The sequence below is a fragment of the Pipistrellus kuhlii genome, unplaced genomic scaffold (genome assembly GCF_014108245.1).
Source record: "Pipistrellus kuhlii isolate mPipKuh1 unplaced genomic scaffold, mPipKuh1.p scaffold_m20_p_3, whole genome shotgun sequence".
Lineage (NCBI taxonomy): Eukaryota > Metazoa > Chordata > Mammalia > Chiroptera > Vespertilionidae > Pipistrellus > Pipistrellus kuhlii.
Window position 1 is genome coordinate 17,603,952 of NW_023425529.1, and position 27,242 is coordinate 17,631,193.

The following is a 27,242-nucleotide window of genomic DNA, read 5'->3' on the forward strand; positions in this document are numbered from 1 at the left end:
GTGATCAGGCTGGCAGGCAGAAGCAGTGAAGGGCAATCAGGAAGGCAGGCAGGCGAGCAGTTGGGAGCCAGCAGTCCTGGATTGTAAGAGTGATGTCTGACTGCCCGTTTAGAGGAATGTCCAACTGCCCTATGGTATTGGGCCTAAATGGGCAGTTGAACATCCCTCCATGGGTCCCAGATTGGAGAGTTTGAAGGCTGGGCTCAAGGACCGCCCTCCTCCCGCCCCTGTGCATGAATTTTGTGCACCGGGGCTCTAGTTTAAATACAATGCAAACTGAATTCATATGCCTTGCCTGGCCTAAAATATTACGTGTATGCTGAAGGGCAGTTTTTATTGTCAAATACATGTGTGGCAAGATATTCTTTTTATTCAATATTGTTGAACATCAATTTTTTAAATCTAAAGTAGAGATAAAGATACTCATTCACCAGAGTTATTGAGAGGGTCAAATGATCTGATTATGAAGCATTGTGTTTACAATATTATAGATATTAAGTAACTTGTATAATACTTTGCATTACCACATGTTCTCTGGGTTAATTTTATTCTAAACCACAAAGAAAGATTACAACCCATATTTCTCCATAGTGGGAAAAGCTCAGAATCTCAGCTTTCAGTGTGTAAATTATGTAGTCAGGACTTACCAATCACTGTAGGTGGTTCTATCTACCCACTTCCAGGTCTGTCTTGGTTTTCGGCTCAGTCCAATCCAATATTGAGAATGGTCAGAATATCGCTTCAGGAACTCCTTTGATAAAGAATATTTATACAGTAAACAGGAAATGCCTTTTTCTATTGGGTTTTCTTTCATCTAATTCATTATGCTCTTTAAATAAATATGTATTTTATTAATTTTTTACAGAGAGGAAGAGAGAGGAATAGAGAGTTAGAAACATCAGTGAGAGAGAAACATCAATCAGCTGCATCCTGCACACCCAATACTGGGGATGTAACAGCAACTAAGGTACATGACCTTGACCAGAATCGAACCTGGGACCCTTTAGCCTGCAGGCCAATGCTCTATCCACTGAGCCAAACTGCGTAAGGCTCATTATAGTCTTTATCAAAATACAAACTTCCAGATTTGGAAATAATCTTAGAGGCGACATTGTCTTTATTTAATTCATGGGTTAGTTTTGGATTGTTTTACTTCTATAACAACTTCTATAATAAAGTGTATTGGGTAGATCTCTCTCTTTTCTAAAATAATTTTATTGATATATAAGAAAAAAAATTATCTGTTTTGTGAAGGCTTGGTCAAATTTTGAAGTAAATCATCCTAGCCTTGGTGCCTGTTATGATGGGAGAATTTTGGTTAGTCATAAAATATATTAAATATTTATTGGTTTGTTCAGTTTTTATATAGGTTTACTCTGATACATTATATTTTTTGACAATATTACCATTAACCAAACTTTTTGTTTTGTTTGGGTTTGGTCAATAGTTGCTTTTCATATCTTTTCCTCTCACTTTATCTCTTTCCTGTTTGTGTGTATATGCATGCACACGTATGTTTCTCTACATGCTATGTCTGTGTAAGTAGCACCAACTGGACTCTGTTATTTTATTAAAATCTACCTGATATATTTGTCTTTTAAGAGATAAATTTAAAACTTTTACATTTTATCAAAATTGCTGTTATATTTGAATTTATCAACTTTGTTTTCTGACCATTCTTCTTCTTCTTCTTCTTTTTTTTTTTTTTTTTTTTTTTTTTTTTTACCTTTTCTGAATTCTTTTGAATTAATGCTTTTTCTTTTTTTCTTTCATTACAAAATGAGATATTTATTTCTAATTTTTATGCAATAACACTAGGAGAAAAATTCTATTTGGATTGATACTTTTTCTATGTTTTTATTTGAATACTTTAGTTTACTTGAACTTTTTTTTTTTTTTTACTTTTTCATGCTTACCATTTAATTTTTCATACATATCTATACATATACCAATTTTAAGTTGTCTAAACAATTGTTTAAATAATTATTTAGACATTATTTGTTTCTTTAAAGTTTTAACATTTATTAGCATAAAATTAGTTGTAATGTTATATGATTTTAAGTCTTGGTTGTTTGTATTAGCATGGGCATATCTTTTCTACTTTTCTGTGATCAGTCTTACCTATTTAGAGAAATAGTTCTGCCTTTGTGAATCCTCACTGATTATTTTCTTATTATTTTCTTGTGCTCTTTTTCTGTATTTCCTTTTATGCTTCTTAAACTATTTATTTCCTTTGTTCTATTTTTATACTGAACTGATACTTTCCCATATTTCCTGCTTTATTTTCATAATTTTCTATTCTAATGAATGAAATGTATAATTTCATTTATATTTTTCAGCTGCCCTCTTATATTCATTTTTAAATCTTCATCAGAGTGTTCTTCAAAATTGATTTCATCTTGGGTCAATCTCTCTTCTGTCTATTCTTCACAGAATTGGCATTCCACAAATGTTGAATATATCCCCATGCTCCTTAAGATCTTAATTTCTCTTTCCATCTGACATTCTACATCTCTATTATTTCTGTTCTGGGGGCAGTCTGTATTGCATGCTTTTAAGTTTCTTCATTCACCCATTCTGTGCCCTAATGTTCCTAGATATTCTTAATAATATTATTCATTTTATAATTCTTTCCAGTATTTTTGACAAATGGTTTGTTATGACTCTTTACTTACTATTTTTAAATATAGTTCCACCAAAGGCAGCTTTCATTTGGTATAAAACAGGCAGGTGAAGAAAAACAGGCAGGTGAACCACATAGACAGGTGGCTCTGATGTGAGCTGCTTCCTCTGGCCAGAGTGGATGTGGAACACAGGGCCTCCCCTAGGCTGGTAAGAAGGTCTGCTCTGGACCTTTCCCTCTTCCAGTGGCACTCTTCAGACCAGCTCTCATCGTGGAAAGATAACTGCAGTTCAAAAGCATTGCCTTACCAGTTCTTGTGTGGTGTTGAACACAGCAAGAGTTGCTGCATGGGAGACACAGAAGTTCTGGCTTGCCGCCCAGGTGGTTGTGTTTTCAGAAAAATAGAAGCACTTTCCTAGGTATCCAATCCAGCCATCCAGGCATGATTTGTGTTCAGTGAAAGATTTGTGTTTTTCTACTAAAAAAAAAAAAAAAAAAGATTTTAAAACATATTGAATAGTTAGGGGGTAAAAAGCCCTGAATTTAAAACAACTATCCTTGTGAATGAAATCCACTAGAATTGTTTGATTCTTCGATCTGAAACACTTCATTATTCATGCTTTACATTGTTCCCTAAGAGAGAACAACTCCCAATTTTATGTATTTATTTTCCTGCGAGGTTGAAAGAAATTCTTGATGAATGCTATTCAGGTAGTAGTTATTTTAGGCTTGGTGCTCTTCTCAAGTGATATACTGCCCCTGGGCGATCAGACTCATTCCCATACATTATATGTATCTATACATTTACACACACATACATAAATATATATGTGTATATAAGTACAGAGCATTTTACACACATATATATCTATGTACACACATATAATTATGCATGTACATATATTTATATATATCTTAATGCCTAGTTCATAGAGAGAGGTTGATTAATAATGTACATCCTATATAAACATGTTTAGACATGCATATGTGCACATGTATGTATACAATTATATAGAATATGTTTCAATGTATTACTTTATACATGTATACATTAAATGCGTATTAATAATACATGCATTCATGTATAAATTATATATACATTTATATATGTACATCCATATCATATACACTTATGCACATATTTTCAAACATCTTGAAATATTCTGAGTTATTTATAGGAGATATATATTATACATAGTTCACTATCGCAAAGGAGAGATGTAATCTGCTGCTTTTACAGTTTAAAAGTAACTTATATTTTGCGTACAAATATGCTTATTAGGAGAGCAACAATCTTTCTCTTGCCCAATTCTTAACCCATATGCTTGGTTGTGAATTATAAATTGGACTTAGAAATCTGGCCCTGTCATTTTAAACTTCATAACCAGAGAGAAAGACTACGTTTTGTATCTTGAACTCAGTTTTCCTTACAGACATAGAGCTCAACTGGAAACAACTTAGGACAAAAATTACTCCCATTTTTATATATAGTTCAGGGCAAGGTAGTCCACAACTCGATAATCTTCCACAAACTTCTTACTTTCAGTCTACAGTGAGATAAGGATCCTGTGGCACATTGTTAACGAAATCACTAAATATACTGCTTAGTCTTTTGATATTTCTTCAAAATGATACTTTCTTAATGAACAAAGCTGTGTGGTGATTTACCTTATAAAGACTAAATAATGCTGGTTTCAAAGGAAATTTCATTTTCATTAAGTTATTTTTGTTCTCACAATATTTAATATTGCTATTATTCTCATGTTATAGAAGAGAAAACATATGCTTGTTCTGTATAAACAAATATGTCTGAAATGACCGTTAATTCTGAACTTAAGCATGAAAAGTACACATATGACATAATTTTTATAGGAGAGTTAACATGGAGCATATTTGGGACATGGAAAACTCACCTGTTAAAATTGTGGTCAATGTAGCTATTAGAATAGTCAGAAAGAAGGTGATGATGGTGATGATTTTAGTGGTAGTAAGTTTCATTTTATTTCTTTTTAGATGTTCTTGTGACTTTACAGTAATGTTGGAAGAGGAATCATAACCTACAGAAAAAACACACACAGTTCTTCATTACTAATAAGTGAGTGTAGAATGTTGTAGAAATTAGATCAATATATATATAAACTAATCATATTACTATATACTATCAATTATCAATAGGAAATTAAAACATAACATACCATTTACAGTGGCATAAAATATTAAATACTCATAGATAAATATGACAAAAGATATAAACTTTGTACACTGAAGATTATAAAACATTGCTGAAAAAATTACAAGCATAAATAAATGGAGGGAGATAGTGTTCCCATAAGTTCAAAGACACAATATTGTGAAAATGTCAATTCTACTAGATTCATCACAACCCCAAACAAAATTCTAAACATTCTATTTTCTTTTGTAAAAATTTATAAAGTTTGTATAAGAATGCATAAAACTAGAATAGCTAGAACTGAAAACTAAGTTAAAGAATAAACATTATCTGATTTAAAGACTTATTATAAAGCTACAGTTATCAATACAGCATGGTATTTTGTTGTAAAAATAGACAAATAGTCTAGGATAAACCCACACCAGATTTTTGTCAGACACAAAAAAGGCTAGTCATTTTGATAAATGGTTCCTGAATAATTGGATATCCATATACAAAATGAATATATCACATTTCATATACAAAAATTAATTCCAAATGGGCCATAGGAGTGAATGTAATGCCTAAAACTATAAAATTATAAAACAAGGATTTTCTCAATCAAATCTAAAAAACATAATCTATAAAAAATAACAACTTGGACTTCCTAAAAACTAAGAATATCTACTTTTCAGAAGATAGTGTTAACAAAAATAAAAAGATGAACCAGAGATTTGGAGAAAATATTTGTGAAGTAAATGTCTGATAAAGGACTTGTGTCAAGAATATATAAAGAACTCTTAATACTTAATAAGAAACAAATGATATATTGTAAAACAAAGCTCAGCAAGAGTTCAACAAACACTTCAGGAGTTAAGACATACAGATGGCAAATTGAACATAAAATATGTTCATCATCACTAGTCATTAAAAAAGGTGAACTAAACCAAATGTTGAAATCACCACAAATCTACTAAAATGACTAAAATTAAAGTGGCTGACCACTCTGAGTATTCAGGAAAATAGAAAGAACTGGAAATCCCCTCTATTGTTGGTAGAAATGTAAAATGGTATGAACATTTTGGGAAGTAGTATAGAAGTGTCTAAAAAAAACAAAGATATATACCTACTCTATGAATCATCTATTCTACTCATGGGTGTTTCCCCCCAAAATGGAAGCCTATGTCTGTACAAGGACTGGTACACAAATTTCTATAACAGTTTATTTGTAATAACACCAAACTGGAAACAATCCAAATGTTCATTAATGGGTGAATGCATTATGGTAGAGCTATATGAGTGAATATTAGTCAGAAAAATGAAGGAAGGAATGAACGATTAAGACCTACAAAGCATAGATCAATATTAAAATAATTATGCTGGATAGTAAAAGCTGAACCAAAATGAGTACATGCTGTATGATTCCATCTATGTAAACATTTCAGAAAATGAAAATCTGTTAGAGTGACACAAAATTGATTTGTGGCTGTCAAGGAGGGCATGATGAAAGTGGCAGTAAAAAAAAAAAGAAGATTACAATGGTGTATGGGGAAACTTTTAGTGTTGATGGATATGTTCATTACCTTGGCCATATTTGTGGTTTCATGGATGTGTCATATATGTCAACCTTTATAAATTGTACACTTCAAAGATGTACTTTTCATGTAGGTCAGTTTATCTAAATGAAGCTGTTAAATAGTACAAAACCAGTTATCTTTTATTCACACAGTGTGTACTGTTCACCTGGGGTAACTGAAAGTGACTTGACCTCGATAGAAGAGACGAAAAGTATAGAGACAGTCAACTTTCAGGTGGATAAGGATTCTGAGAGGAAGGCAGGGACTGGCAAAATATAAATGTGCTTATGTCACAAACCACATCTAGAGCCTGTCACAGATGTGCTTCATACCTGGAGACTTTCCTACACTGGTCAGGTTTAGGTCCTCAACCTTTACTTTTTCTGAGTAAAAAAAAAAAAAAAAAAAATACAGACTGGTCATACGTAGTAAACACACCAGATTCAAGATCCCTGCCCACTCCTTGGGGTAAGCATTGTTAATATAAAGGAAGACAATAAAAAATAGAATACAATGACAAGACGGTCTAAAATGCAAATGCAACATTAATATAAAAACATGTCAGAGGTTCCTCAGAAATCACTTAATGGCATGTTGCCATTCAAAGTTCATTCTACCTCACTGCTGCTTAAGAAGTCCCAGGAAGTAGTTTGGACTCTGAAATGATGCTTCTGGCTGTTAGAATCCATGCGAAGAAAGTAAGGTTCGGTGGTTTACGAAGCCACCAGTTTGAGTTTTTACAAGCATCACCCTGACTTAGCAAAATGTTTAGTTAAGTTTGACTCCTAGGGATTCCCAGCCACAGATTCAGTTCTAAAAATTTGAACATGAAATGGCAAGTTAGAGTTCAGTGAAAGGAATATGAATTTGTTTTAATGATAATAGGAAAAATAATACCTAGTATTTATTATGTTTATACTCTATAGTAGGCCTATTCCTGAGCCCTTAAATTTTATGATTTAATTTAAACTCAATAACATTACCAGACAGGAGTTTAAATGTTTCATTAATGTATAGATGAGGCAATTTCCTTAAAGTCACAGAGATGTTAAGAACTTTTGTAAAGTTACACACCCAATATGTGGCAGAGCTTAGATACTAACAGGCTCTGTTCATTCAACCACTATTATACTCTACAGCTTCTCTCTATTCAGACTTTGCCATGAGTGTTCTTTTTTTTTTTTTTTTAATAAATTTCTTTTTCTTTCTTTCTTTTTTTTTTTTAAATATATTTTATTGATTTTTTAACAGAGAGAAAGGGAGAGAGATAGAGAGCTAGAAACGTTGATGAGAGAGAAACATCGACCAGCTGCCTCTTGCACACCCCCTACTGGGGATGTGCAACCAAGGCACATGGCCTTGACCAGAATCGAACCTGGGACCTTTCAGTCCGCAGACCGATGCTCTACCACTGAGCCAAACCGGCTTTGGCTGCCATGAGTGTTCTTATATGCTGAGCATCTACTTCCAGACATAGAAGTCAGACCTCAAGTTAAACAACAACAAAACATGTGCTATTTGCATTACGCTAAGACGTTTATAATCATTTCATATCATTTGACACAGGTGAGGATAAAATACAGGGATGGCAGCCTATATTTCACAGTCATCTATCTCGAGTGACAGAGAGTAATGGGTTGACATTTAAAAACAAAACAAAACTGGGCTATAAGATATAGAGTTCTCTCTAATTATGTATTTTGAAGTTTTTAAGGTATAGCTATACTTTCACATCTCCAAAATAATTATTTCAGGAGCCAAGAAGATGTGTGTGTGAGAGAGAGAGAGGAAGAGAAAAAGAAAGGAAAGATTGGGGAAACCTATGAATAGATAATTTTCATCAAGGCTTTAGCTCTAGTACAAATTATTCCAAAAGTCTAAATGCTACTTTAACACCATAAACTTTGCTACCAAGGTAGCCATGGCCACATTAAAGCTCATTACAAACCATACCCCAAACCCTGGCTCACTCACCGTCTGCGCTGCATCAGTGGAGAGCTGTTTGCTGGAAGCTGGCTGTCTCGGGCTGCTGGTCTGGCCGTGCCGGTTATTCTGAGATCCAGGCAGAAGAGGCAGCGTTTTCAGAAGTTCTTCTCAAGGAGACAGCAGATGTCTACATCAGCAGACCCAGCTGCCAAGTGGCTGAGTGGATATTCTCCTCCCCGGTGACGTAATCAGGGAGGTACACTTCCTTCACTTCCAGTAAGAGGAACCTCACTCTGTCTCCAGGAACTTCCATTAATAGAGTACTTTCCCTATTTCTCCTATTATTTTACTTTTTCCTGACTACTGGTTCTTTCCTATGCCCGCTTCACTTGAGTCCTGCCACGGCTTTCAAAAGGAAACGCTACCGAGTAGAACAACCTACCTTTGCAGGAATAAAGATATATAACAATTCAAAGCTGTTACATATAAGTTAGCAGAGCCATGATCTTAGAGGTGAAAGGCCCTGTTTCAACCACTGCATTTTATAAATGAGGAAAATAAATTGAGCATACGGGAGTTAGTAATTATTTAATGTTACTCAGTTGACAAGTACAAGATTCTGATTCTTCATTTGCTGATGTATTTTTTCTCCATCCACATCTAACTTTGTAGGTCAATTTGAGATTTGAAAGCCTGTTCTCAAGTCTTATAAACACATTCAAATCAGAAACTGGGGCCTCTTATTCAACTTGTTCCAAGTTTTTACCCGCAAATAAGATTTATCAGAATTATACATAAATACCTCTTCAATGTATATCCTTTTATCCCATTGCAATTTTACTGGATATTGTAATCCCTTATTATCTTTTAACCAGACATTTGCTGCATGCTAGCTTCTTAGCAATCACTTTACCTCCAGTCCAATCTCTACCTTCTCTTTCAATCCAACTTCAACATTACTGTCTGAATTGTTTCCTTCTGGAATACAAATCTATAAGTGTCATTGCTTAATTTTAAAAATTCTATTATCTCCAAATCAAAATGAAGTTCCTTAGAATGACCCTTGGCAATTTAAATGTCAAAATACATTAACCTGCTTATCTCTTTTCCATACTGTATTTTGCATTTACGTTTAATGTTCACATTTTTTCACTTGTCCAGGCCCTAGCACATGCTATTACCTCTACTTAAATTACTGGTGTCTGGGGGACATCAATAGCCTCACCTCGATGCCTTACCCGGGTCCTTTCACATCGCATTCTTTCTTCACCTTTTTTTGTGAAGACTAATTTTCGTACAGACCTAAAGGACCACTTTCTCCTGAAAGTGGCCTCAGTATCCATGTCACTGCTTCTAGCCCCACATATGAGCTCCCTGGCCTGAGTGAGTGGACAAACAGGGTCACACACACGTGAAGGGCTGTCCAGGTCCAGAATCAAGTCAACATATCACTTTGCTCAGTGCTCCCGGTGGCCTTCACGTGTGACGTAACTGTTGTGACTGCACCACTTGGTCCACCATTCAAACTGTGGGTTCAGGGAAGGTGGAAGTGAAAGCCAAAGCAAGGCAGATGTAGATTTGTGGGTCATTCATGAGAATGTAGCCACCATTGTTGCTGTCATGAATACTTCCACCACTCTGTGCTTCTTCACACTCGACCTCACGTTTTTGTGATATTCTTTATTCATTTTATACTTCCCTCCTTCCATGACGTTCTTCCAGAACACCCAATCTGGTCACTACATTCTGAGCCTTCTCCATACCCGTTTTTGAAAATTGGGTTTATCTCATGCTGATGTCAGGAAAGCAAATAATTGTGAAGATAAATAGTTTTGCCCTACTTTAACATTTCAGAATATTGATTAGCTTGGCAGGGTGCAGTCCTCTGATATTAGTTCTACAGAATGAGACCTCTGCAGTGTAACTTATAGTCAGCCGTTCTCTGAATGAAAGGTTGGATAGTATTAAGTTAACGTATAGATGTGAGGATTCCTCTGAGAACGTGTTTCTACCGAGTGACAGGCACCTGTGAAAGGAGAAGCAGTCTCCCTTGGTGTTTCCCCTTTTCTGCCAGTAAGAAGAGGGACTTTCCAGAGTGGCAATGCCATTTGTTAATCTTCATTATAAAAAGTGACACCAAACATTTATGTTTTCAGTACACAGAACTACCGTAAGTCTCCTCCCTTCCTCTCCCCTTAAATATCCCATCCATGCCATCCTCCTATCTCCACTCATTATGAGCCAACTCTCAGGTTTAACAGGAAAAAAAGCCCATATCCTTCTGAGATTCCCATATTCCTTCTATTATATCCTGTTCCAGAATTAGATAAAAGGACATTATTTTATATCTTGAATAAAACCGGAATTGGATATTCATCCAGTGCACACTGGTTATAATGACTATGCGGGTGCAAGGACACATGGTACACTGTGTCCTTATCTATATATATAAAAGCCTAAGCAGCTATTGCAACCAAAACAACCAAATGGACGACTGAACAGGCTCTGTGAGGTGACCAGCACCTCCAGGCCAGCAGGGGAGTTAGTGAGGGATAACCAAACAACTGAGCAGAGGGCTGCATGGGGCAACCAGGCTGGCAGGGTGGGGTTATTGAGAGATGACCAGACAGCTGAACAGCAGGCTCTGTGGGGTGGCTAGGTCATCAGGGGCGGCAGTTAGGGGTGATCAGGCAGGCAGGCAGGAGCAGTTAGGAGCCAGTGGTCCTGGATTGGAGAGGATGCAGGCTGGGCTGAGGGGAACCTTCCCCCCATTACACCTCCCCCCGCCCCCCGTGCACTAATTTCATGCACCAGTCTTCTAGTGTAGTTATAATTTATAAAACTTGGTGGGAGATTCCTCACTTTATTGTACATAAGATGGATACAGAGTTCTGTTTCTCAACTGTGTGCTATGATTTGAATGTATCTGTGCCTCCAAATTTATGTGAAAAATCCTAACACCCAATGTGATAACACTAGGAGGCGGGATTTGGGGAAGGCGACTCGGTCATGGGGGTGGAGTCACCAAAAAAGGGAATAGTGTCTAATAAGAGAGACTTCCCAGGGCTGCCTCACTCCTTCCACCATGTTAAAGACAAAAGCAGAAGTCTGTGACCTCTGCTGGCCTCCACTGGCCATGCCTGCAGCTTGATCTCAGACTTCCTCTAGAACTATGTGACATGAGTCTGTCTTTTATAAGCCACTCAGTCTGGGTATTTTTTTATAGCAGACCTAACCAACCAAGACTGTGTTCTGAGACCCTTTTGTGTTTCACAGAGCTGTTTCAAGATCACCTTGGGAGGAAAGAGGGAATGAAGGATGAGAAGGAGCTATACATGGATATCTTTCGATAAGCCCCTCTTAAATCAAAACACCTCTTCTTTTTTAATGTTATACCTATCCCACATGAGCCTGTGTCCAAACAGGACTCCATTACTTAAAATGTTTATGAGTCGCAGGGGAATTCTAGTGGCATGAGAGATGAGAAAATTAGGTTCAGAAACATTCCAGTTGATTTTACTCTATTCTAGGGGTGTCGAACTCAATCAGAGAAGGGGCCAAAATCTAAAATCCAGCCTAAATCGCGGGCCGAATGGTTTACTGAACAGTCATAAACTGTCATTGTGATGGAAACGCAGCAGAGTGCAGTGATGACAGCGCGGTGCGGGCCACATTGCAAGGCCTGGCGGGACGGATTTGGCCTGCGGGCCTTGTGTTTGACACATGTGCTCTATTCCTATATCCATCGGGATGTAATCAGGAGACTAAAACCCACAATAATTTGAACTGGGAAATTTTAACACAAACATTATTAAGGGAGGGTTGGAGTAATGGGGGCATTGGTTAAAAGGAAGTAAAGAAAACTCTGGAAAACACAGGGATATCAGACACAGGGAGTAGCCACCACCCCTCAGTCTGAGACAAAACGCTGAAGAGAGAGGCCTCCCCGCCCTAAACTGTGGACTGAAATCCTCTCTTAGGAGAGAGGACACAGCGTGGCTCAGAAGGTAATGGAGATGTTAGCTGAGGTGCCAGGTCAACAAGTGTTCCCTCTGGAGTGCTGGGGAAGGTGTCCACAGGGAGGCGCTAGACTTATGTGGGAACCACACCAGGGTCCCTGATAGTCAAGGGCGAAGGGAGCACAGAGGCCTTGTTACCAATGCATCGAGACGGCCAAAGCCACAGTGGCATAAGCCTAATCGGGATGTCCGAGGACTCTGAGCCTGGGAATCGTAATCAGGCTGAGATACCGAGCAAGTGCAAGGACACACGGTGCACTGTGCCCTTACGTAGCCAAAGTGTGATTGCTGTCATTGGAATCAGGGAGGGAAACTCCTTCCTTTCTGGGAGTTTGTCTAGTCCCCTCGACTGACAGAACTTAATGTTGTGTCAGCCGACAAAGGAGAACTAGTTAGTCCACTTGGTTGTCATAACAGAACAGGCAATGAAGGGTAGATTTGGACCCAAGAAGCAAAAAAAATGATGATTGGCCCAATTCTTTATATGAACTCCTAGAATTCTTGTGATAGAAAACATGACATAAAACTGAATCCTCTTAGCTCAGAGAATTGGCATTTGGACCGTAAATAAAGGACAGTTTTAGAGGTTTGACGGGTGTTTCCAAGCACCTTGATAATAAAAATATTCACTTCATTCATTTACTTATGAATTTATTCAGTTGAATGCCTACTCTGTTCATAACATTTTGCTTAGTGCTACAGGAGACACAAAATATACACTTCCTCAGGAGAGTAATAGCTATTGTATAAAGCAAGGCTCTCTGTTGTGGGTCGAACCCTGGGTTCAAAATAAGACCACCGAAGTGATGATACATTAAAAAAGCAGGCAAGGATTTATTGAAATATCTGGCCAGGACAGCTGCAAGAGCACCGCACGCAGGCCGTCTCTACACGACTGTGTGGCTTTAGGGGCAGATAATTATTTTTAAAGGTTCTGAGAAGGAAAACCCCCATTCTGCAACAAACTGTTGTTTGGAATTTTCTGCTGTTCTTCCTAGATAAAATGTTGCTTTCTAGTTTGCTTTAGCCCATTTGAAGAATGATGAAGATAAACTTAGCTGTCTGACCTTGTAGGCCAGAGACCAGATATGCCCACAATCTCAATACTACACCAGGTGCATTTTTTTAAATTGGATAGAACTGTATTGTTTTTCAAGGCCAGCATCGAGATAACCACTAAGTGCACACAGGGCTGACTCTTTAATTAAAAAAAAAAAAAGGAAGTTCTGCCTCTAACCTTGCTTAGAATTTGAATTCATCTTATTTCACTCTCCACATTCAGTAAACTAACCTCAGAAACATTCTAAAAGATACTTTGGGATGACTCCAAATCCAGATTGCTGCCAATAGAACAGATTTTTGGCAGGTGCTTTAAAAACAAAACAAACAAAAACCACATTTGTTTCTACAAAAACTTACGTTAAAAGTTTTTTTTTTTTTTTTGAGTTGATTTGCAAAAACATACACTTGGAGAAATGTTTAAGTAGAGTTATATTTATTATCAGAAACAAAGAGAGGGACTACACATTGAGTTTGACTTTGAGATTTCTGGTAGCCAGAATCTAAAGGAAAACATGGTTACTTATGTAGCCCTCACTATTAAAATCATAAAGCAGCTGAAACCAGTTTGGCTCAGTGGATAGAGTGTCAGCCTGCAGACTGAAGGGTCCCGGGTTTGATTCTGGTCAGGGGCATGTACTTTGGTTGTAGGCACATCCCCAGTAGGAGGCGTGCAAGAGGCAGCTGATCGATGACTTTCATCGATGCTTCTAACTCTCTATCTCTCTCCCTTCCTCTCTCTCTAAAAAAAAATAATAAAAATAAAAATAAAAAAAAATCAATAAACATATTTTAAAAAATCATAAAGCATGTCAATTTTGTAGGGGGCCAGATGTAGGAGCCTCTTTCACGTCCCTCGTGGTTCAGGGATCCGGTTCAGGGTTTGAGTTCTGGAGAAGGCTGTACACAGATAAAAAAGAGACTAGAAAAGTATTAATTTGTTGATATTGGGGGCCAAGCGGGAGCCCACCTCTAGTGGGAGGACAACCCGCTGCTCTGGCCCTTTTATTGAGACTATGGGTTACACTAGGGGTGTCGAACTCAATCAGAGAAGGGGCCAAAATCTAAAATCCAGCCTAAATCGCGGGCCGAATGGTTTACTGAACAGTCATAAACTGTCATTGTGATGGAAATGCAGCGGAGTGCAGTGATGACAGCGCGGTGCGGGCCACATTGCAAGGCCTGGCGGGATGGATTTGGCCTGCGGGCCTTGTGTTTGACACATGTGGGTTACACCCTCAGCTCTTGGGCAGGAGTCTCCAATGACAGAAATTTACATAAGACAATAGAGGTGGAGGCTGCTTCAGCTAACAATGTTTCCACTAAGCAGTGAGCGAACTAGCTCTGACCTTTCAGAGCAATGAAGGTTGTTGACAGTGATCAGTTTCAGGCAGGTGTGTAATTTATTTTCCTAACATCCATAAGTGTACTTCTTACATGACATTTTCTGCTTTGAGATATATTAGACCACAGACAAATTTTTATTTGATCGACACATGGTCAATCAAAACACAAGTGGTTCCCCCAGAACTAAAATAACGGTTAATGATTACTACCATTAATATCGTGGGCTAAGACACATGGGTAGTACACATGATGAAGTTCCTATCATGCTGGTCCAAGGCAGACTATGCACTGGGTTCAACCAGGGTATTCGGTTTCTGATTATGGGTTTTGCCACGCAGTAGCTTTCAATAGAAAACAACAATGCCAATCTTAATGTCTGCCCTAGTTCACCTTAGTATCTAGAACCCTTATCTTCACTCAACTAACTTTACTATATCTGGCACTTAGGTGCAATTTAACTGAATATTAAGCATGGACTCTGAAACCACACTGCCAGAGTTCAAATTCAGCTCTGCCACTTACTAAATGTGAGACCTTGTAAAATTTACTCAAATTTTTCCAGAGGAATAACATTCTTTATCTTTAAAATGGGAATAATAGCAGTGTCCCATAGTTTTTTGATGAGGTTCAAATATATTTATTATTTTTAAAGCAGTTAGAACTATGCTCAACTAATAGTAAGTGCTTATTTAAGTGCTGATTTTTTCCCCCCTTCAGTATTTGAGTTTGGGACTCCACAGAATGAATAGTTTAAAGAAAGTATGTGATTATTTTGCACTGTTATTTTCTGTTTGTTCAATTTACATCTGAGATACTATTCACTTCAACTTTTCCAACCATCTCAAATAAAATGAATTTCTAACTTATATCTCTGTAACCAATTATTTTCTACAAAAGTGTCTAAGGGAACCTTGTAGTGCCTTGATCATTTGCCCTACTCTTCCTTTCACCTCCCCTCCAGCTAGTGTAGCTCAGTTCCCAGTCTTGGTTCTGTCACCGCTGTTCCTACTACACAACCTCATTACCACAGCCTGTGTGTGAGTTTTCTAATTCACTTTTATATTTAGAGTGGCAATGTACAATTCTCTGCTTAATGAGAACAGTGATAAATGAGATGTATTAAGAGTAAGATACACATGTTCAACGCTTACCTTTTTTTCTTCTTCAAAACTTAAGGCTAATTTAACTTTAATTGGGCTAGTAAGAAATCAGAGGAATTATGGAGATGAACAAATGGTGATCTGACTGGGGACAAAATGAGCTCTGTGTTTTCTCAACACATCCATAATTTGGAAACCCAGAGTCATCTCTCTCTAAATCTCAGTAAATCCTCAATTTGAATTTTGAAACTATTGTAAATTGTGTTAAACTTACTAAGGGGCTGAGGGATTACATGGAATTGACAATGAGTATTTCTATTAGTACCAAAATGGAGAAAAAGACTTCCTTAAAATCCAATTGAATAAAAAAATTTGTTCACAACCCTACATTTTGTACTTGTTATTTTTTTCCATTAGATATTTGATAGTAAAGTTTCCTCGATAATTTTCTAACATAAAAATCACATTGCTGGAGAGAGGACCTGTCCCCAACCTCCCTTGCTCCAGATTTGTTGCAGGAGACTGGAACAGTACCAGGTGTCTGACCGGTGGGGTCAGACCAAGCCTGGATTCAGCAACCTCAATGCGTGGGTTCCGGCCAGGAAAGAATTTGCAGCCAAGACCTCAACCTGAATTTCACAAATATTTGAGACTCAACTGGCGGTCAGAGAAGTGAGACTTCTGTACCATCTTGAGGTAACAACTGTTTTTCTGCCCAAGAAAGCTGCTTGGTTGACCTCATTTCTCTGATCTTCAAAATCTGGAGGTGGGGTTGTCCAGCGGGGCTGCGCCTGGCTACAGGTTGGGGGAAGGGCTTCTCTGAACAGCTGAAATGGAAAGGTCAGGGGATTCACAAGAGCGCACTATGGCAACACCTTTCTGCAGGCTGAGAAAGAACCCTATAGGTCTATCAATTAAGGTTTATTATCAGACTCATAGAAGTCCTTACTAGGATGCTGATCTGAGAATGACCACAAGAGGGTGCCATTGAAACCAATCTCTTATTATAATAGGTTGCTGTTCTCAGAATGTCCACAAGAGTGTATTGTTGCCCTGGCTCGTTTGGCTTAGTGGATAGAGCTTTGACCTGGGGACTGAAGGGTCTCGGATTCAGTTTCCATCAAGAGCACATGCCTGGGTTGCAGGCTGGATCCCCAGAAGGGGCATGCAGGAGACAGCCGATTAGTGATTCTCATCATTCATATTTCAATCTCTGTCTTGCTTTCTCATCTTCTCTGAGATCAATAAAAAATAAAATAAAATAAAGTGTACTATTGGAACACCACCCTGCAGGGCAAGAACCCTCTAGGATTGTCAATTGAGTTTTCTTTTCAGAATCACAGAATTCCTTATAAGAGTGCTATTTTCAGAATGTCCACAAGAGGGAACTATTTTAACTAATCCATTACTAGGGTGCTGATCTCAAAATGTCCAAAAGAGGGCACTATTGCAACACCTCTCTACAAGGCCAAAAGCTCTCAAGGTCTATTAATTGGGTGTTCTTTTCAAACTCATTAGATTACTTATTTTTGTTAGTGTGTTTAGGGACAAGCTAGGCAAGTCCCTAGAAATACCTAGAAGACTTCCAGAGAATTGGTCTACAGATAAAACCACTATTAGTTGCGTTGTTAGGGGCTGAGAAGAGGGATGTCCTGGATTCCCAACACTGCAGGATGTCTGTTGTTAAAGTGAGGGTACTGACTGAGAAGGAATGAGATCTTAAAAACTGGACTAGAGAATATGGGAAGATTCCAATCAATCTATGGACATAGAGCTCTACTTCCTAATGAGCCCTTCTATTTCTGTCTGAGGAGGTTAACTTTTGTTTTTTTTAAGAATCTTGAGATGCCCTTCCTTAAGAGAGTTTTAGGGCAAGTTAACAGAAGTCTAACTCAAATCTTAAAAGCAGAGGGCCATGTCCCCTCATTCAATTCCAGACTTGAGCCGGTTTACAAACCAGGAATCTCTTTAATTAAGAGTTGTGGCAGAGGGCAAGCCCATTACAGAAGGACTCTGCTAAAGTGAAAAAGTTTGTGCAGTTAATTTCCCCCCACTTTTCTTCAAAGAGACCTATAACCATCTGCTTGGTTATCTGTGTACTGAAGGAAGGGAAATAATCAGACTTCAGGGGAGTTACTGGGTATTGGCTCTGAACGGACACCAAGTAGGAGATGGAGAGTATGATGGTACTCCACTGTGGAGTGTTGGCTTGGGAAGGCCTCACAGTGAGTCCAGTGGGTTCTTGAACCAAACACGTATGTGGTCAGTGCCCCTGTTCTGAAATGTGTAATTGGAATAGATAATACTCCACAACTGTCAGGATCCCCACGTTGGTTCCATGATCTGTGGAGTGAGAGCTTGTTAGGATGGGAAAGAACGGGTGGAAGCTACTAGAATGCCTCTTCCAATAACAATAGTTAGCCAGGAGCATTACCACGTTCTTGCACAGGGTTAAGTGCCACCTTCAATAACTTGAAAGAAACTGGGGTGGCGATTTCTAACAAACATCCACCCAACTCACGGTAGGGGTTTTATCTCTAGACAGAAAAGAGATGAATCTTCGAGAATGACAGTAAGTTATTGTAAACGTAACCAGGTAGTGACGCCTACTGCAGCTGCTGTTTCTGTCGTGGTTTTGTGGCCGGAGGGGATTAACACGTTGCTTGACATCTGGCACGCACCTATTGACCTGACAAATTATTTTCTCCCCCCTCAGTACCTGTTAGCAAAAACTACCAGAAGCAGTTTGTGTTCAGCTGGCAAGGACAGCAAGATGCCTTCACTGTCCTACCTTGGGGATATATCATCAAGTTTCCTATATAATAATTTAGCCTATCTTTCTAAAGATATAACTATTAAGAGGTAAAAGATGTAACTATTATGAAAATACAGAGAATATATAAGAAAAATCAAAGAAGCTTTCTCAGCAGAAATAACCAAAATGCATTGTTATACATAACATCAGCTTTCTTGTAAAATATTGGATTAGATGAGTGAGGGTTCCCACTTACTCCCAAAATGTGATGACAAATTTGTGAACTAGGGTCAGGATAAGGACTAGGGAGAGGTGGATTTCTCTGTAAAATCAACGAGGAGAACGTAACATGTTAGAGTAGGGGTGTCGAACTCAATCAGAGAAGGGGCCAAAATCTAAAATCCAGCCTAAATCGCGGGCCGAATGGTTTACTGAACAGTCATAAACTGTCATTGTGATGGAAACGCAGCAGAGTACAGTGATGACAGCGCGGTGCGGGCCACATTGCAAGGCCTGGCGGGACGGATTTGGCCCGCGGGCCTTGTGTTTGACACACGTGTTTAGAGGAAGATCTGATGACCTGAGAAAGAGAGGGACCGGAAATGTGAGGAATTGTATGGATGAAGATTAGAAAGTTGAGGTCCTCTGGAACAGATAACCCAAAAGAGATTTGGGGGGGAAAGATTAAGAATTGATTTTTAATTTGTTTGCACTGGAGCGTGCGGTGCATTTCTTTCCCCACATGTCACTCTGAAAGCAATGTCAGTTTTTGCTAATATTTGTGAAAGGTTACAATTTGGTAAGATAATTTTAGGCCCAGACAAAACCAGAAATTGATTCTGTTTTGTTCCTGTATTCTTCCCACTTTCATAACATCAATTATGGAAACACAGAGACAATAAAAATGGAAACTCTGCCGAGACTGGTTTGGCTCAATGGATAGAGCGTCGGCTTGGGGACTGAAGGGTCCCGGGTTCGATTCCGGTCAAGGGCATGTACCTTGGTTGCGGGCATATCTCCAGTAGGGGGTGTGCAAGAGGCAGCTGATCGATGACTCTCTCTCATCGATGTTTCTAGCTCTCTATCCCTCTCCCTTCCTCTCTGTACAAAATCAATAAAATATATTTAAAAAAAAAAAGGAAACTCTTAGAAAATCCTATATAATAAAGAGCTAATATGCAAATAATCGTCACACCCTCATGCCATCACGCTATAATGGCTCAGACACTCAACACTGGGGAGAGAGGAATGGGGACTAGCTAGGATGCAGCCAGAAGAGGGACAAGCTACCCACTCCAGGGTCCAGGGTGCTAGCAGCTGTGCCTGCGCCTCTGGCCAAGGAGAGAGATAAGCCACCCGCCCCACAGTCCTGGGTGCCAGCACAGGGATCGGGCCTAAACGGGCAGTCGGACATCCCTGAAGGGGGGTCCCTGATTGGAGAGGATGCAGGCTGGGCTGAGGGAACGCCCTGCCTCTGTGCACTAATTTCATGCACTGGGCCACTTGTGATAGAATTATCCTTCTTGGGCGATAGATTGGGCAAGGCAGGGGCCAATATGGATAAAAATTCTTAGCCCTCTCGTAGAGGGCTCCACAGTAAAACTCCAGGCACAGTGATGTAATGGCCAGGGTGTATTACAAGGGCTGAGGAATCTGCAGAACGAGAGTCCCTTACCAAGGCTAAGCAGTCATCCTCTCCCATCTCAAGTGTCATTAGAGGCAAAACTTGACTTGGATTTTGAATCAATGGCTTAAGTTTTTTTATGTCTTTGATTCCTTATTGAGAAAAACAAACAAAAAATGAAATGCCTTGTCACAGAATTGTTGTGAGTTTCATTTACAATAATGTATGTAAAATCCCTATGCAAATGATAAAGCAACACACACACACACACACACACACACACACACACACACACCTTACCATTATTGTCAGAGACCATTTAACCTTGTATACTAATGGTTGGGGCTATCCATGTCTAATCCCCCAAAAGTCTTCCTCCAAGGCCAGTTCTACTCAGCCTCATAGAAGAAGCCTCTGATCTTGGGCACTTGTAATATAATCTCTTGGTTTCCAAGCATGGAGAACTTGCCATGAAATGACAGAGATGGCCCAAGACTGGCTTTCTCTTTGGAAAAAGTGGTGAATTTATTTCCATGCTTTTCTGTATCTTTCTATCTAGCAGGGCCTATGGAGTTCCAAGCCCCCAGTGCAGCTTGGGTTGGCACTGAGTAGGAGAAACCATAGAAAAGGCAATGTGAGGATAAGAGGGATTTGGTAAAGTCAGGAATATGGAAAAATGTGTCTCCTGCTAGGACTGACAGGCCCTATGCTGTTCCCAGCTGGAGAGTGTATCTTCCATCTCCTACAGCGACCTGCGAAGCTCTCGCTTAAGGTCAACTCTCAGTAACTCTTTTTTTAAAAAAAATTTTAAATATAGTTTTTCTTTATTGATTAAGGATTCCATATATGTCCTTATCTTCCCATTGCCCCCCATTCTACTCCTATTCATGCCCTCACCCCCCTGGTGTCTGTGTCCATTGGTTATGCTTATATGCGTGCATACAAGTCCTTTGGTTGGTTTCTCTCCCTTGCCCACATCCTCCCCTATCTTCCCTCTGAGGTTTGAGCATCTGATCAATGCTTCAGTCTCTTACAGCAAGATCACTGCTATAGCAAGGGTGTGGGTTGAGCTGCTGTTCAAGGAACTTGGGGGCTTTCTGACCTTTTGGCTTTAGCCTTCTCTGTTTCTGACACCCACTCTTTCAGCAGACACTCCATAGGTCCAGTTACTCACCACCCTCTGCTTAGCTCTCTCTAGTTCCAGCCTTTGTGTCACCTTCTTGTGCTGAGGACTCTCTGGAGACCCTTCTTTCCTCAGTGACTGCTACCTCAGCTCCTTCTAATTCCATTCTTCTCTGGTCATAGCCTCTCATTGGGTTCTGTTCCCTCTGAGTTTCTCCTACTCACATTATTGGCCTTCTCCCTGCCACCGGATACTAGCTACTTAGTTATTAGCCAGCACCATTCTCACTGAGCAGTTTCCTTCTGTCCCACCAATGATCTTATGTCCTCTGCCTTCAGAGTCGTCTTGGACATTGGATTCTACTAATTCTTCATGTATTCCTTGTTCACTTTTGTAATTGACTTTCTCACCTCACGCCTTTCAAAATGGCTAGTCATCAATTAACAAGTGTTGTCAAGTATGTGGAGGAAAGAGAACTCTTGTGCACTGCTGGTGGGAATGCAGACTGGTGCAGCCACTGCGGAGAACAGTATGGAGTTTCCTCAAAAAATTAAAAATGGAACTGCCTTCTGACCCATAATTCCACTTCTGGGAATATCCAAAGAAACACGAAGCACTAATGCAAAAGAATATATGCACCCCTATGATCACTGCATACTATTATTTATAATAGCTAAGCTATTTTTTTGCTCACCAGTAGAGGCATGGGTGAAAAAGCTGTGGAACATTTGCACAATGAAATATTAGTTGGCCATAAAAAAGGAAATCTAACCTTTTGTGACAGCCTGTGTTTTTTGGTGTAATATTCAAGAAATCATCGCAAAGACCAATGTCAAGAAGTTTTTTTGCTATCTTTCCTTTTAGAACTTTTATGGTTTCAGATCCTGTGCTCAATTTTAAAATCTATTTGAGCAATTTTTTTTTTTGTGTGTGTGTGTGTGTTGAAATAAAGATCTAATTTCATTATTTTGGAGGTTGACCTCCAGTTTTCCCAACATGTAGGAGAGTACCCTTTCTCCATTTTGTATTCTTGACACCTTTGTCAAAGACCAGTTGTGTGGGTTTATTAGTTATCTATTCAGTTCACTTGGTCTCCATGTTTATTTTTATCCCAGTGCCATACTCTTGATTATAATATTGTACCTTTGCAATATATTTGGAAACGAGGAAGTGTAAATCTTCCATCTTTGTCTTTTCACTCAAGGTTGTTCTGCCTATTTGGGGTCTTTTGTCATTAGTATGAGGTTGATAAATGTTAATTTAAAAAATACATTTCTGCAAACAGTGTCTCAGGAATTTTGTTAGGAATTGTACTGTTTATAGTGCACTTTAGATAAGATGAAGATTTTAACAATATTAATTCTTTTAATTCGTGAACACAGAATACATTCACATTTGCTTGTGTCTGCTCTAATTAATTTCATGAATGTTTTAAAGTTTCCAATGCATGTCATTCTTCTTTTTGATTAGGTTTATTTCTAAATAGATTATTCTTTTTGATCCTATTGTGAGATTGCTTTCTTTTTCAGATAGTGCATTGCTGGTGTATAGAAATGCACCTGGTTTTCATATATTGATTCTGTGCATTGCAACTTTATTGAATTCATTAAGAGGTTAGTTTTCATGTTGTTTCTTACCACAGCACCTACACAAACCCACACAGGAACCAAAGTAACCTTTTGGAGATGGTGAGTATGTGTATTACTTGGATTATAGCAAAAAATATGCATTAATTATGTATAGTTTTTGGTACAATGATTATTCTTCAATAAAGCTGAAGAACAAAACAGAATAAAAGTGCATTTTAGATATTACTATTTGGAGTGAAAATTTTTATTTTATTTCTATTGGGGGCAGAAGCTAGATGAAATGCCTCTATAATTAAACACAAAAACTGATTACACTATCACACTGTGCTTGCAAATAAAAGTCACAATTGTTCCCAGGTTAAATATATCTTCTGGCCCAAGAGAAGACAAAACAAAAAGTGCAACAATTTATCCAGCCACTAGGGGACACTGCCACTTGTGGGTGCCCACAATGCGGAGGGGGGGGGGGGGGGAGGGATAATAGAGGCAGAGCCAAAAGACAACTTAGGACAGCATGAGGAAGATTCATGAAGCAAACTTGCAGTTACTATTAATATAGAAAGTAATTATTTCTAAATTAGTTACCAGAAGTAAAATTATACTTTAAATAATAAAATTATTTGCTTTAATGATCTTGTATTTGGGTTTATTTAAAGTAAAAGTTTTTCTTCTGAAGAGTGAATAACTATTTATTTAGGACATTTTGAATCTAAAGAGAAGCATAGGGCAGAACATAAATATTTCCCATATTCCTACTACTCAGGGGAAACCATTTTGTTTATCTTTGAAATTTTTCTTTCTTTCTGCTTACAGAAGCACAAAACATATGATTAGTGTTTTTTGATATTTTGACAAGTTTTATTGCGGGTATATTTGTATCCAATAAAATGTGGAGCTAAAGTATCTATTCGTTACGTTTGACAGACGTGTATGCTGATGAAAACCGCTCTAATAAGCTGTAGACCAGAAAGCACCTCATGCCCCTCCCACATCTTCCTCCCACCTCACTTACAGAGGCAACCACTGACTCTGTCACTGTCCCTTCATGTTGCCTGTTCTTGGATTTTATATAAATGGAATCATACAACAGGCCCTAATTTACTTTTAGCTCAGCATAATGATTATTAATATAATGCTTATTAATGGCATGGTATCTTACTGTGTGTATATATATATATATATATATATATATATATATATATATATATATGATTTTAACTGGTTTAGCAATAACAGTTTGAGTATTCTCCCATATAATTAAACATTCTTCTTCATTATTATTTTTTTAATGTTGGCATATTTTTCATCATGTAGTAGAAACATACTTAACTAAATCTTTAGTTTTGGACAATTATGTGGTTCTGACTTATTGCTAGTAAAAAAAGCTATTAGATAAATATTTTTGTGATTATGGTTTATCCAAGACTATTCCTGTAAAATCCACTCATCTCCCCTCCCCAAAATTGTCACATGAAAGAAAGAATGAGTATTTTTAAGATTATTGATAAGTATCTTCAAACTGTTTTCCAAAGGTTAAACTAAATCAATTTATATTATCCCAAGCAGTCTCTCTGGTTATATATATATATATTTTTAACATTTTGTTCAGAATATTTTTAGCAATTTAATTTTAGTTATGATACATTTCCATGAATAAAAATCTTGTCAAATTTATAAAAATTGAAAACGAACTTAGAAAAAGCATTGCCATATTCATATTATAAAATTTTGAGTCAATTTAAGACTGACTATAGTATATACCATTTTAATGGCACCTTATCATTTTTAAAATACTTTTAACTTTATTGAATTTCTAAATTTATGTAAAATAAGCCAGTAAAGAATTTTCTTCCTTTCCAGAGGAAGAAATTGAAATTATCTTGGAAAAGCAAAATAAAACACAGATAACAACAATGCTCTTCAACCAGGTATGTTCTCAGTCATTTTTCATGTATTAACTAATTCAGTTTCCAGCTATTTTAACTGCATTTCTAACTCATTCTAAGGTAACAGCTATCCCACCAGTGAATGACAGAGATGAACTCAGGCAATCTTTCTCCTGGGATCTGGCTCTTAACAGCAACACTTTCTGTTACACATTTCATGGAACACAAATCACAAGACATTTTTTTTCTACCATGACTCAGAAGAGTAGATGACTAAAATATGTATAGCGTTTTTGAATTGAACAAGATGCTTTTAGAGCATTGGTTGTTAGGACCAATTATTTTCTTATTGGAGAGAGAATGCGGTTATAAATAGGTCCCTACAAAATGACATTAGGCATCTCCTGCTTTAAATTTGTTTATTAGTTATAACTATCTTTAAAAACAATTTTTGTATTGATTTTTGAAAGAGGGGAACATCTGATGAAAGAGAAAGATTATCAACTGCCTCCTGCATACCCTCTACTGGGGAATCAAGCCTGCAATCCAGGCATGTGCCCTGACCAGGATTGAACCCATGACCTCTCGGTGTAAGGGACAACATTCAATCAACTCATCCACACCAATCAGGCTTATGTTTTTCTTTAGTATGAGGGTGATAAACAATAAAGAATAAGAAAACAAGAGACGAAACATGTTAAATGGCATAGATTCTTTTCAAGTCAATTATAATATTTACTGAGCATCTGCTATTATACAGGAGAATAGATAAGGCCTTTTTGGAAACAGACATGAAAAAACAATTCAAAAAGTAGAAACCACATCATAAAGCTAAGGTATTACAGTAGATAACTTTTTGAAAAACTATGTTATAGCATTCTGTTTTTCTTATTTCTAGTATGACATAATTTTTAGAGTATTTTAAGTGAGCAAACACTTCTCAGAAATCATTTTGTTTCCATTTTTATTATAACGTACATAAAAGCAGCTTATAATTGCACTGAATACAAAAGACAAACACTTTATTGCACTAAAAACACCTCACATGAAGTACTGCATGTGATAACATTGATTAGGAGAGGCACACATTTATAATCAGATATTGTCTTATTATAGGTTTGAACAATACAGAATTTTTTTCTAATAGGGATCTGCACATCATATATTGCACACTTTCCGACACTTAATCTGTTTTACAAATATTTCTCATGCTCTTTGGTTTTGTTTTTATCTTTGTAATATATGGTGGGTAAGGTTTTAAAGGCAAAGAATTAAGTACCATTGAAAAAGACATTGAAGAAGTAAAAACAAACAACATAAATATGTGGTTATCCCAGTCTTTTGGGAGTAAAAAAGTGACAAAGTAGCCTAGCAAACTTCTCCAAAAAGAGAGAAACAGTACAAAGCTTAGTTTCATAAGCATTTGTCCACCTATAAATGTCTTCTGAGTTCAACAAATGCATTTAGACTAAATATCTGTGTTACCAGTTACAATTTCTTTTGTTTACATTCAGTTTTTAATACTGTCATCTAATTGCTTCTACTAGTGCAAATGCGTGAAGGACACTCATTGTTGGTAGTCATTCGGCAATAAATAATAACTCTAAATCTACCTATTATATTATTTTTGAATTTGAAAAAGTATAAAGTGCACACCAAAGGTTTAAAGTCATTCTTCTCCATCTTGGACACACATATCCATCAACCTGTGATGTTTTCAGGTCACAACAAGGGTGCTCTACAATGCAGATAGTCCTGCAATTTCCCTGCCTTTCTTCCACAATCTTGTTTGGAAGGAAGTTTCCAGAATCATAGCAAGTTTTTTCCACAAAGTCCTTACGGCAAACATCTGACCATAGAACAGCATCCATCCACATGAACTGCCTTGAGTCCCATGATGGGATAGTCTATATGCAAACAGGGCTCCTCATTGTTTGAAGGGTTTGCTGCATATCCAACGTAAATGCCTTCCGCATTCTGTGCTGCTGACCGCGGTGCTGTTCAGAAATGCACAGCTCTCTGACCCTGTGAGGTTGAACCTGTCGAACAATAAAGAAACGGAGAATTACTTTTAGTTCATCATTTCCCTTGAGTTACATGAACATAAAAACTTTGTGGTAGTGGTGGCCTCTGCATTATTTATTTATTTGTTTGTTTACTTATTTATTTATTTACATACTTACTGAGTAGAAATGCATGAAGCAAGCCTGTCAGTCAAATGATCATAGACTAATCTAGAGAGAGAGAGGAGACAGGGATTGAGAGGAGGAGTAAGTGTAAGGAAGGAACAAAGCTAGGAGTAAAGTGTATCCATTTGGGCCCGCCAGCATGGCTCAGTGAGCCAGGAGGTTAAGGTTCAATTCCTGGTCAGGGCACATGCCTGAGTTGCAAGCTTGATCCCTAGTAAAGGGCATGCACAAGGCATCTGATCAGTGATTTTTCTCTCATCATTGATGTTTTTATCT

At 37.9% G+C, this 27,242-nt stretch overlaps 1 protein-coding gene across 1 annotated transcript in view; it reads right to left on the reverse strand.

The window, feature by feature from the left end:
- The window catches only part of CD69 (CD69 molecule), a 36,429-nt gene that overhangs the window by 2,207 nt on the left and 6,980 nt on the right, over positions 1-27,242 (reverse strand). Inside the window, exons 5-9 of the mRNA XM_045587425.1 lie at positions 26,709-26,816; positions 8,324-8,401; positions 4,537-4,703; positions 2,932-3,098; positions 648-751 (exon numbers count right to left, since the gene is read on the reverse strand). Of these exons, the coding sequence (XP_045443381.1) occupies positions 648-751; positions 2,932-3,098; positions 4,537-4,703; positions 8,324-8,401; positions 26,709-26,816 (624 nt within the window). The remainder of the gene's footprint in view (positions 1-647; positions 752-2,931; positions 3,099-4,536; positions 4,704-8,323; positions 8,402-26,708; positions 26,817-27,242) is intronic.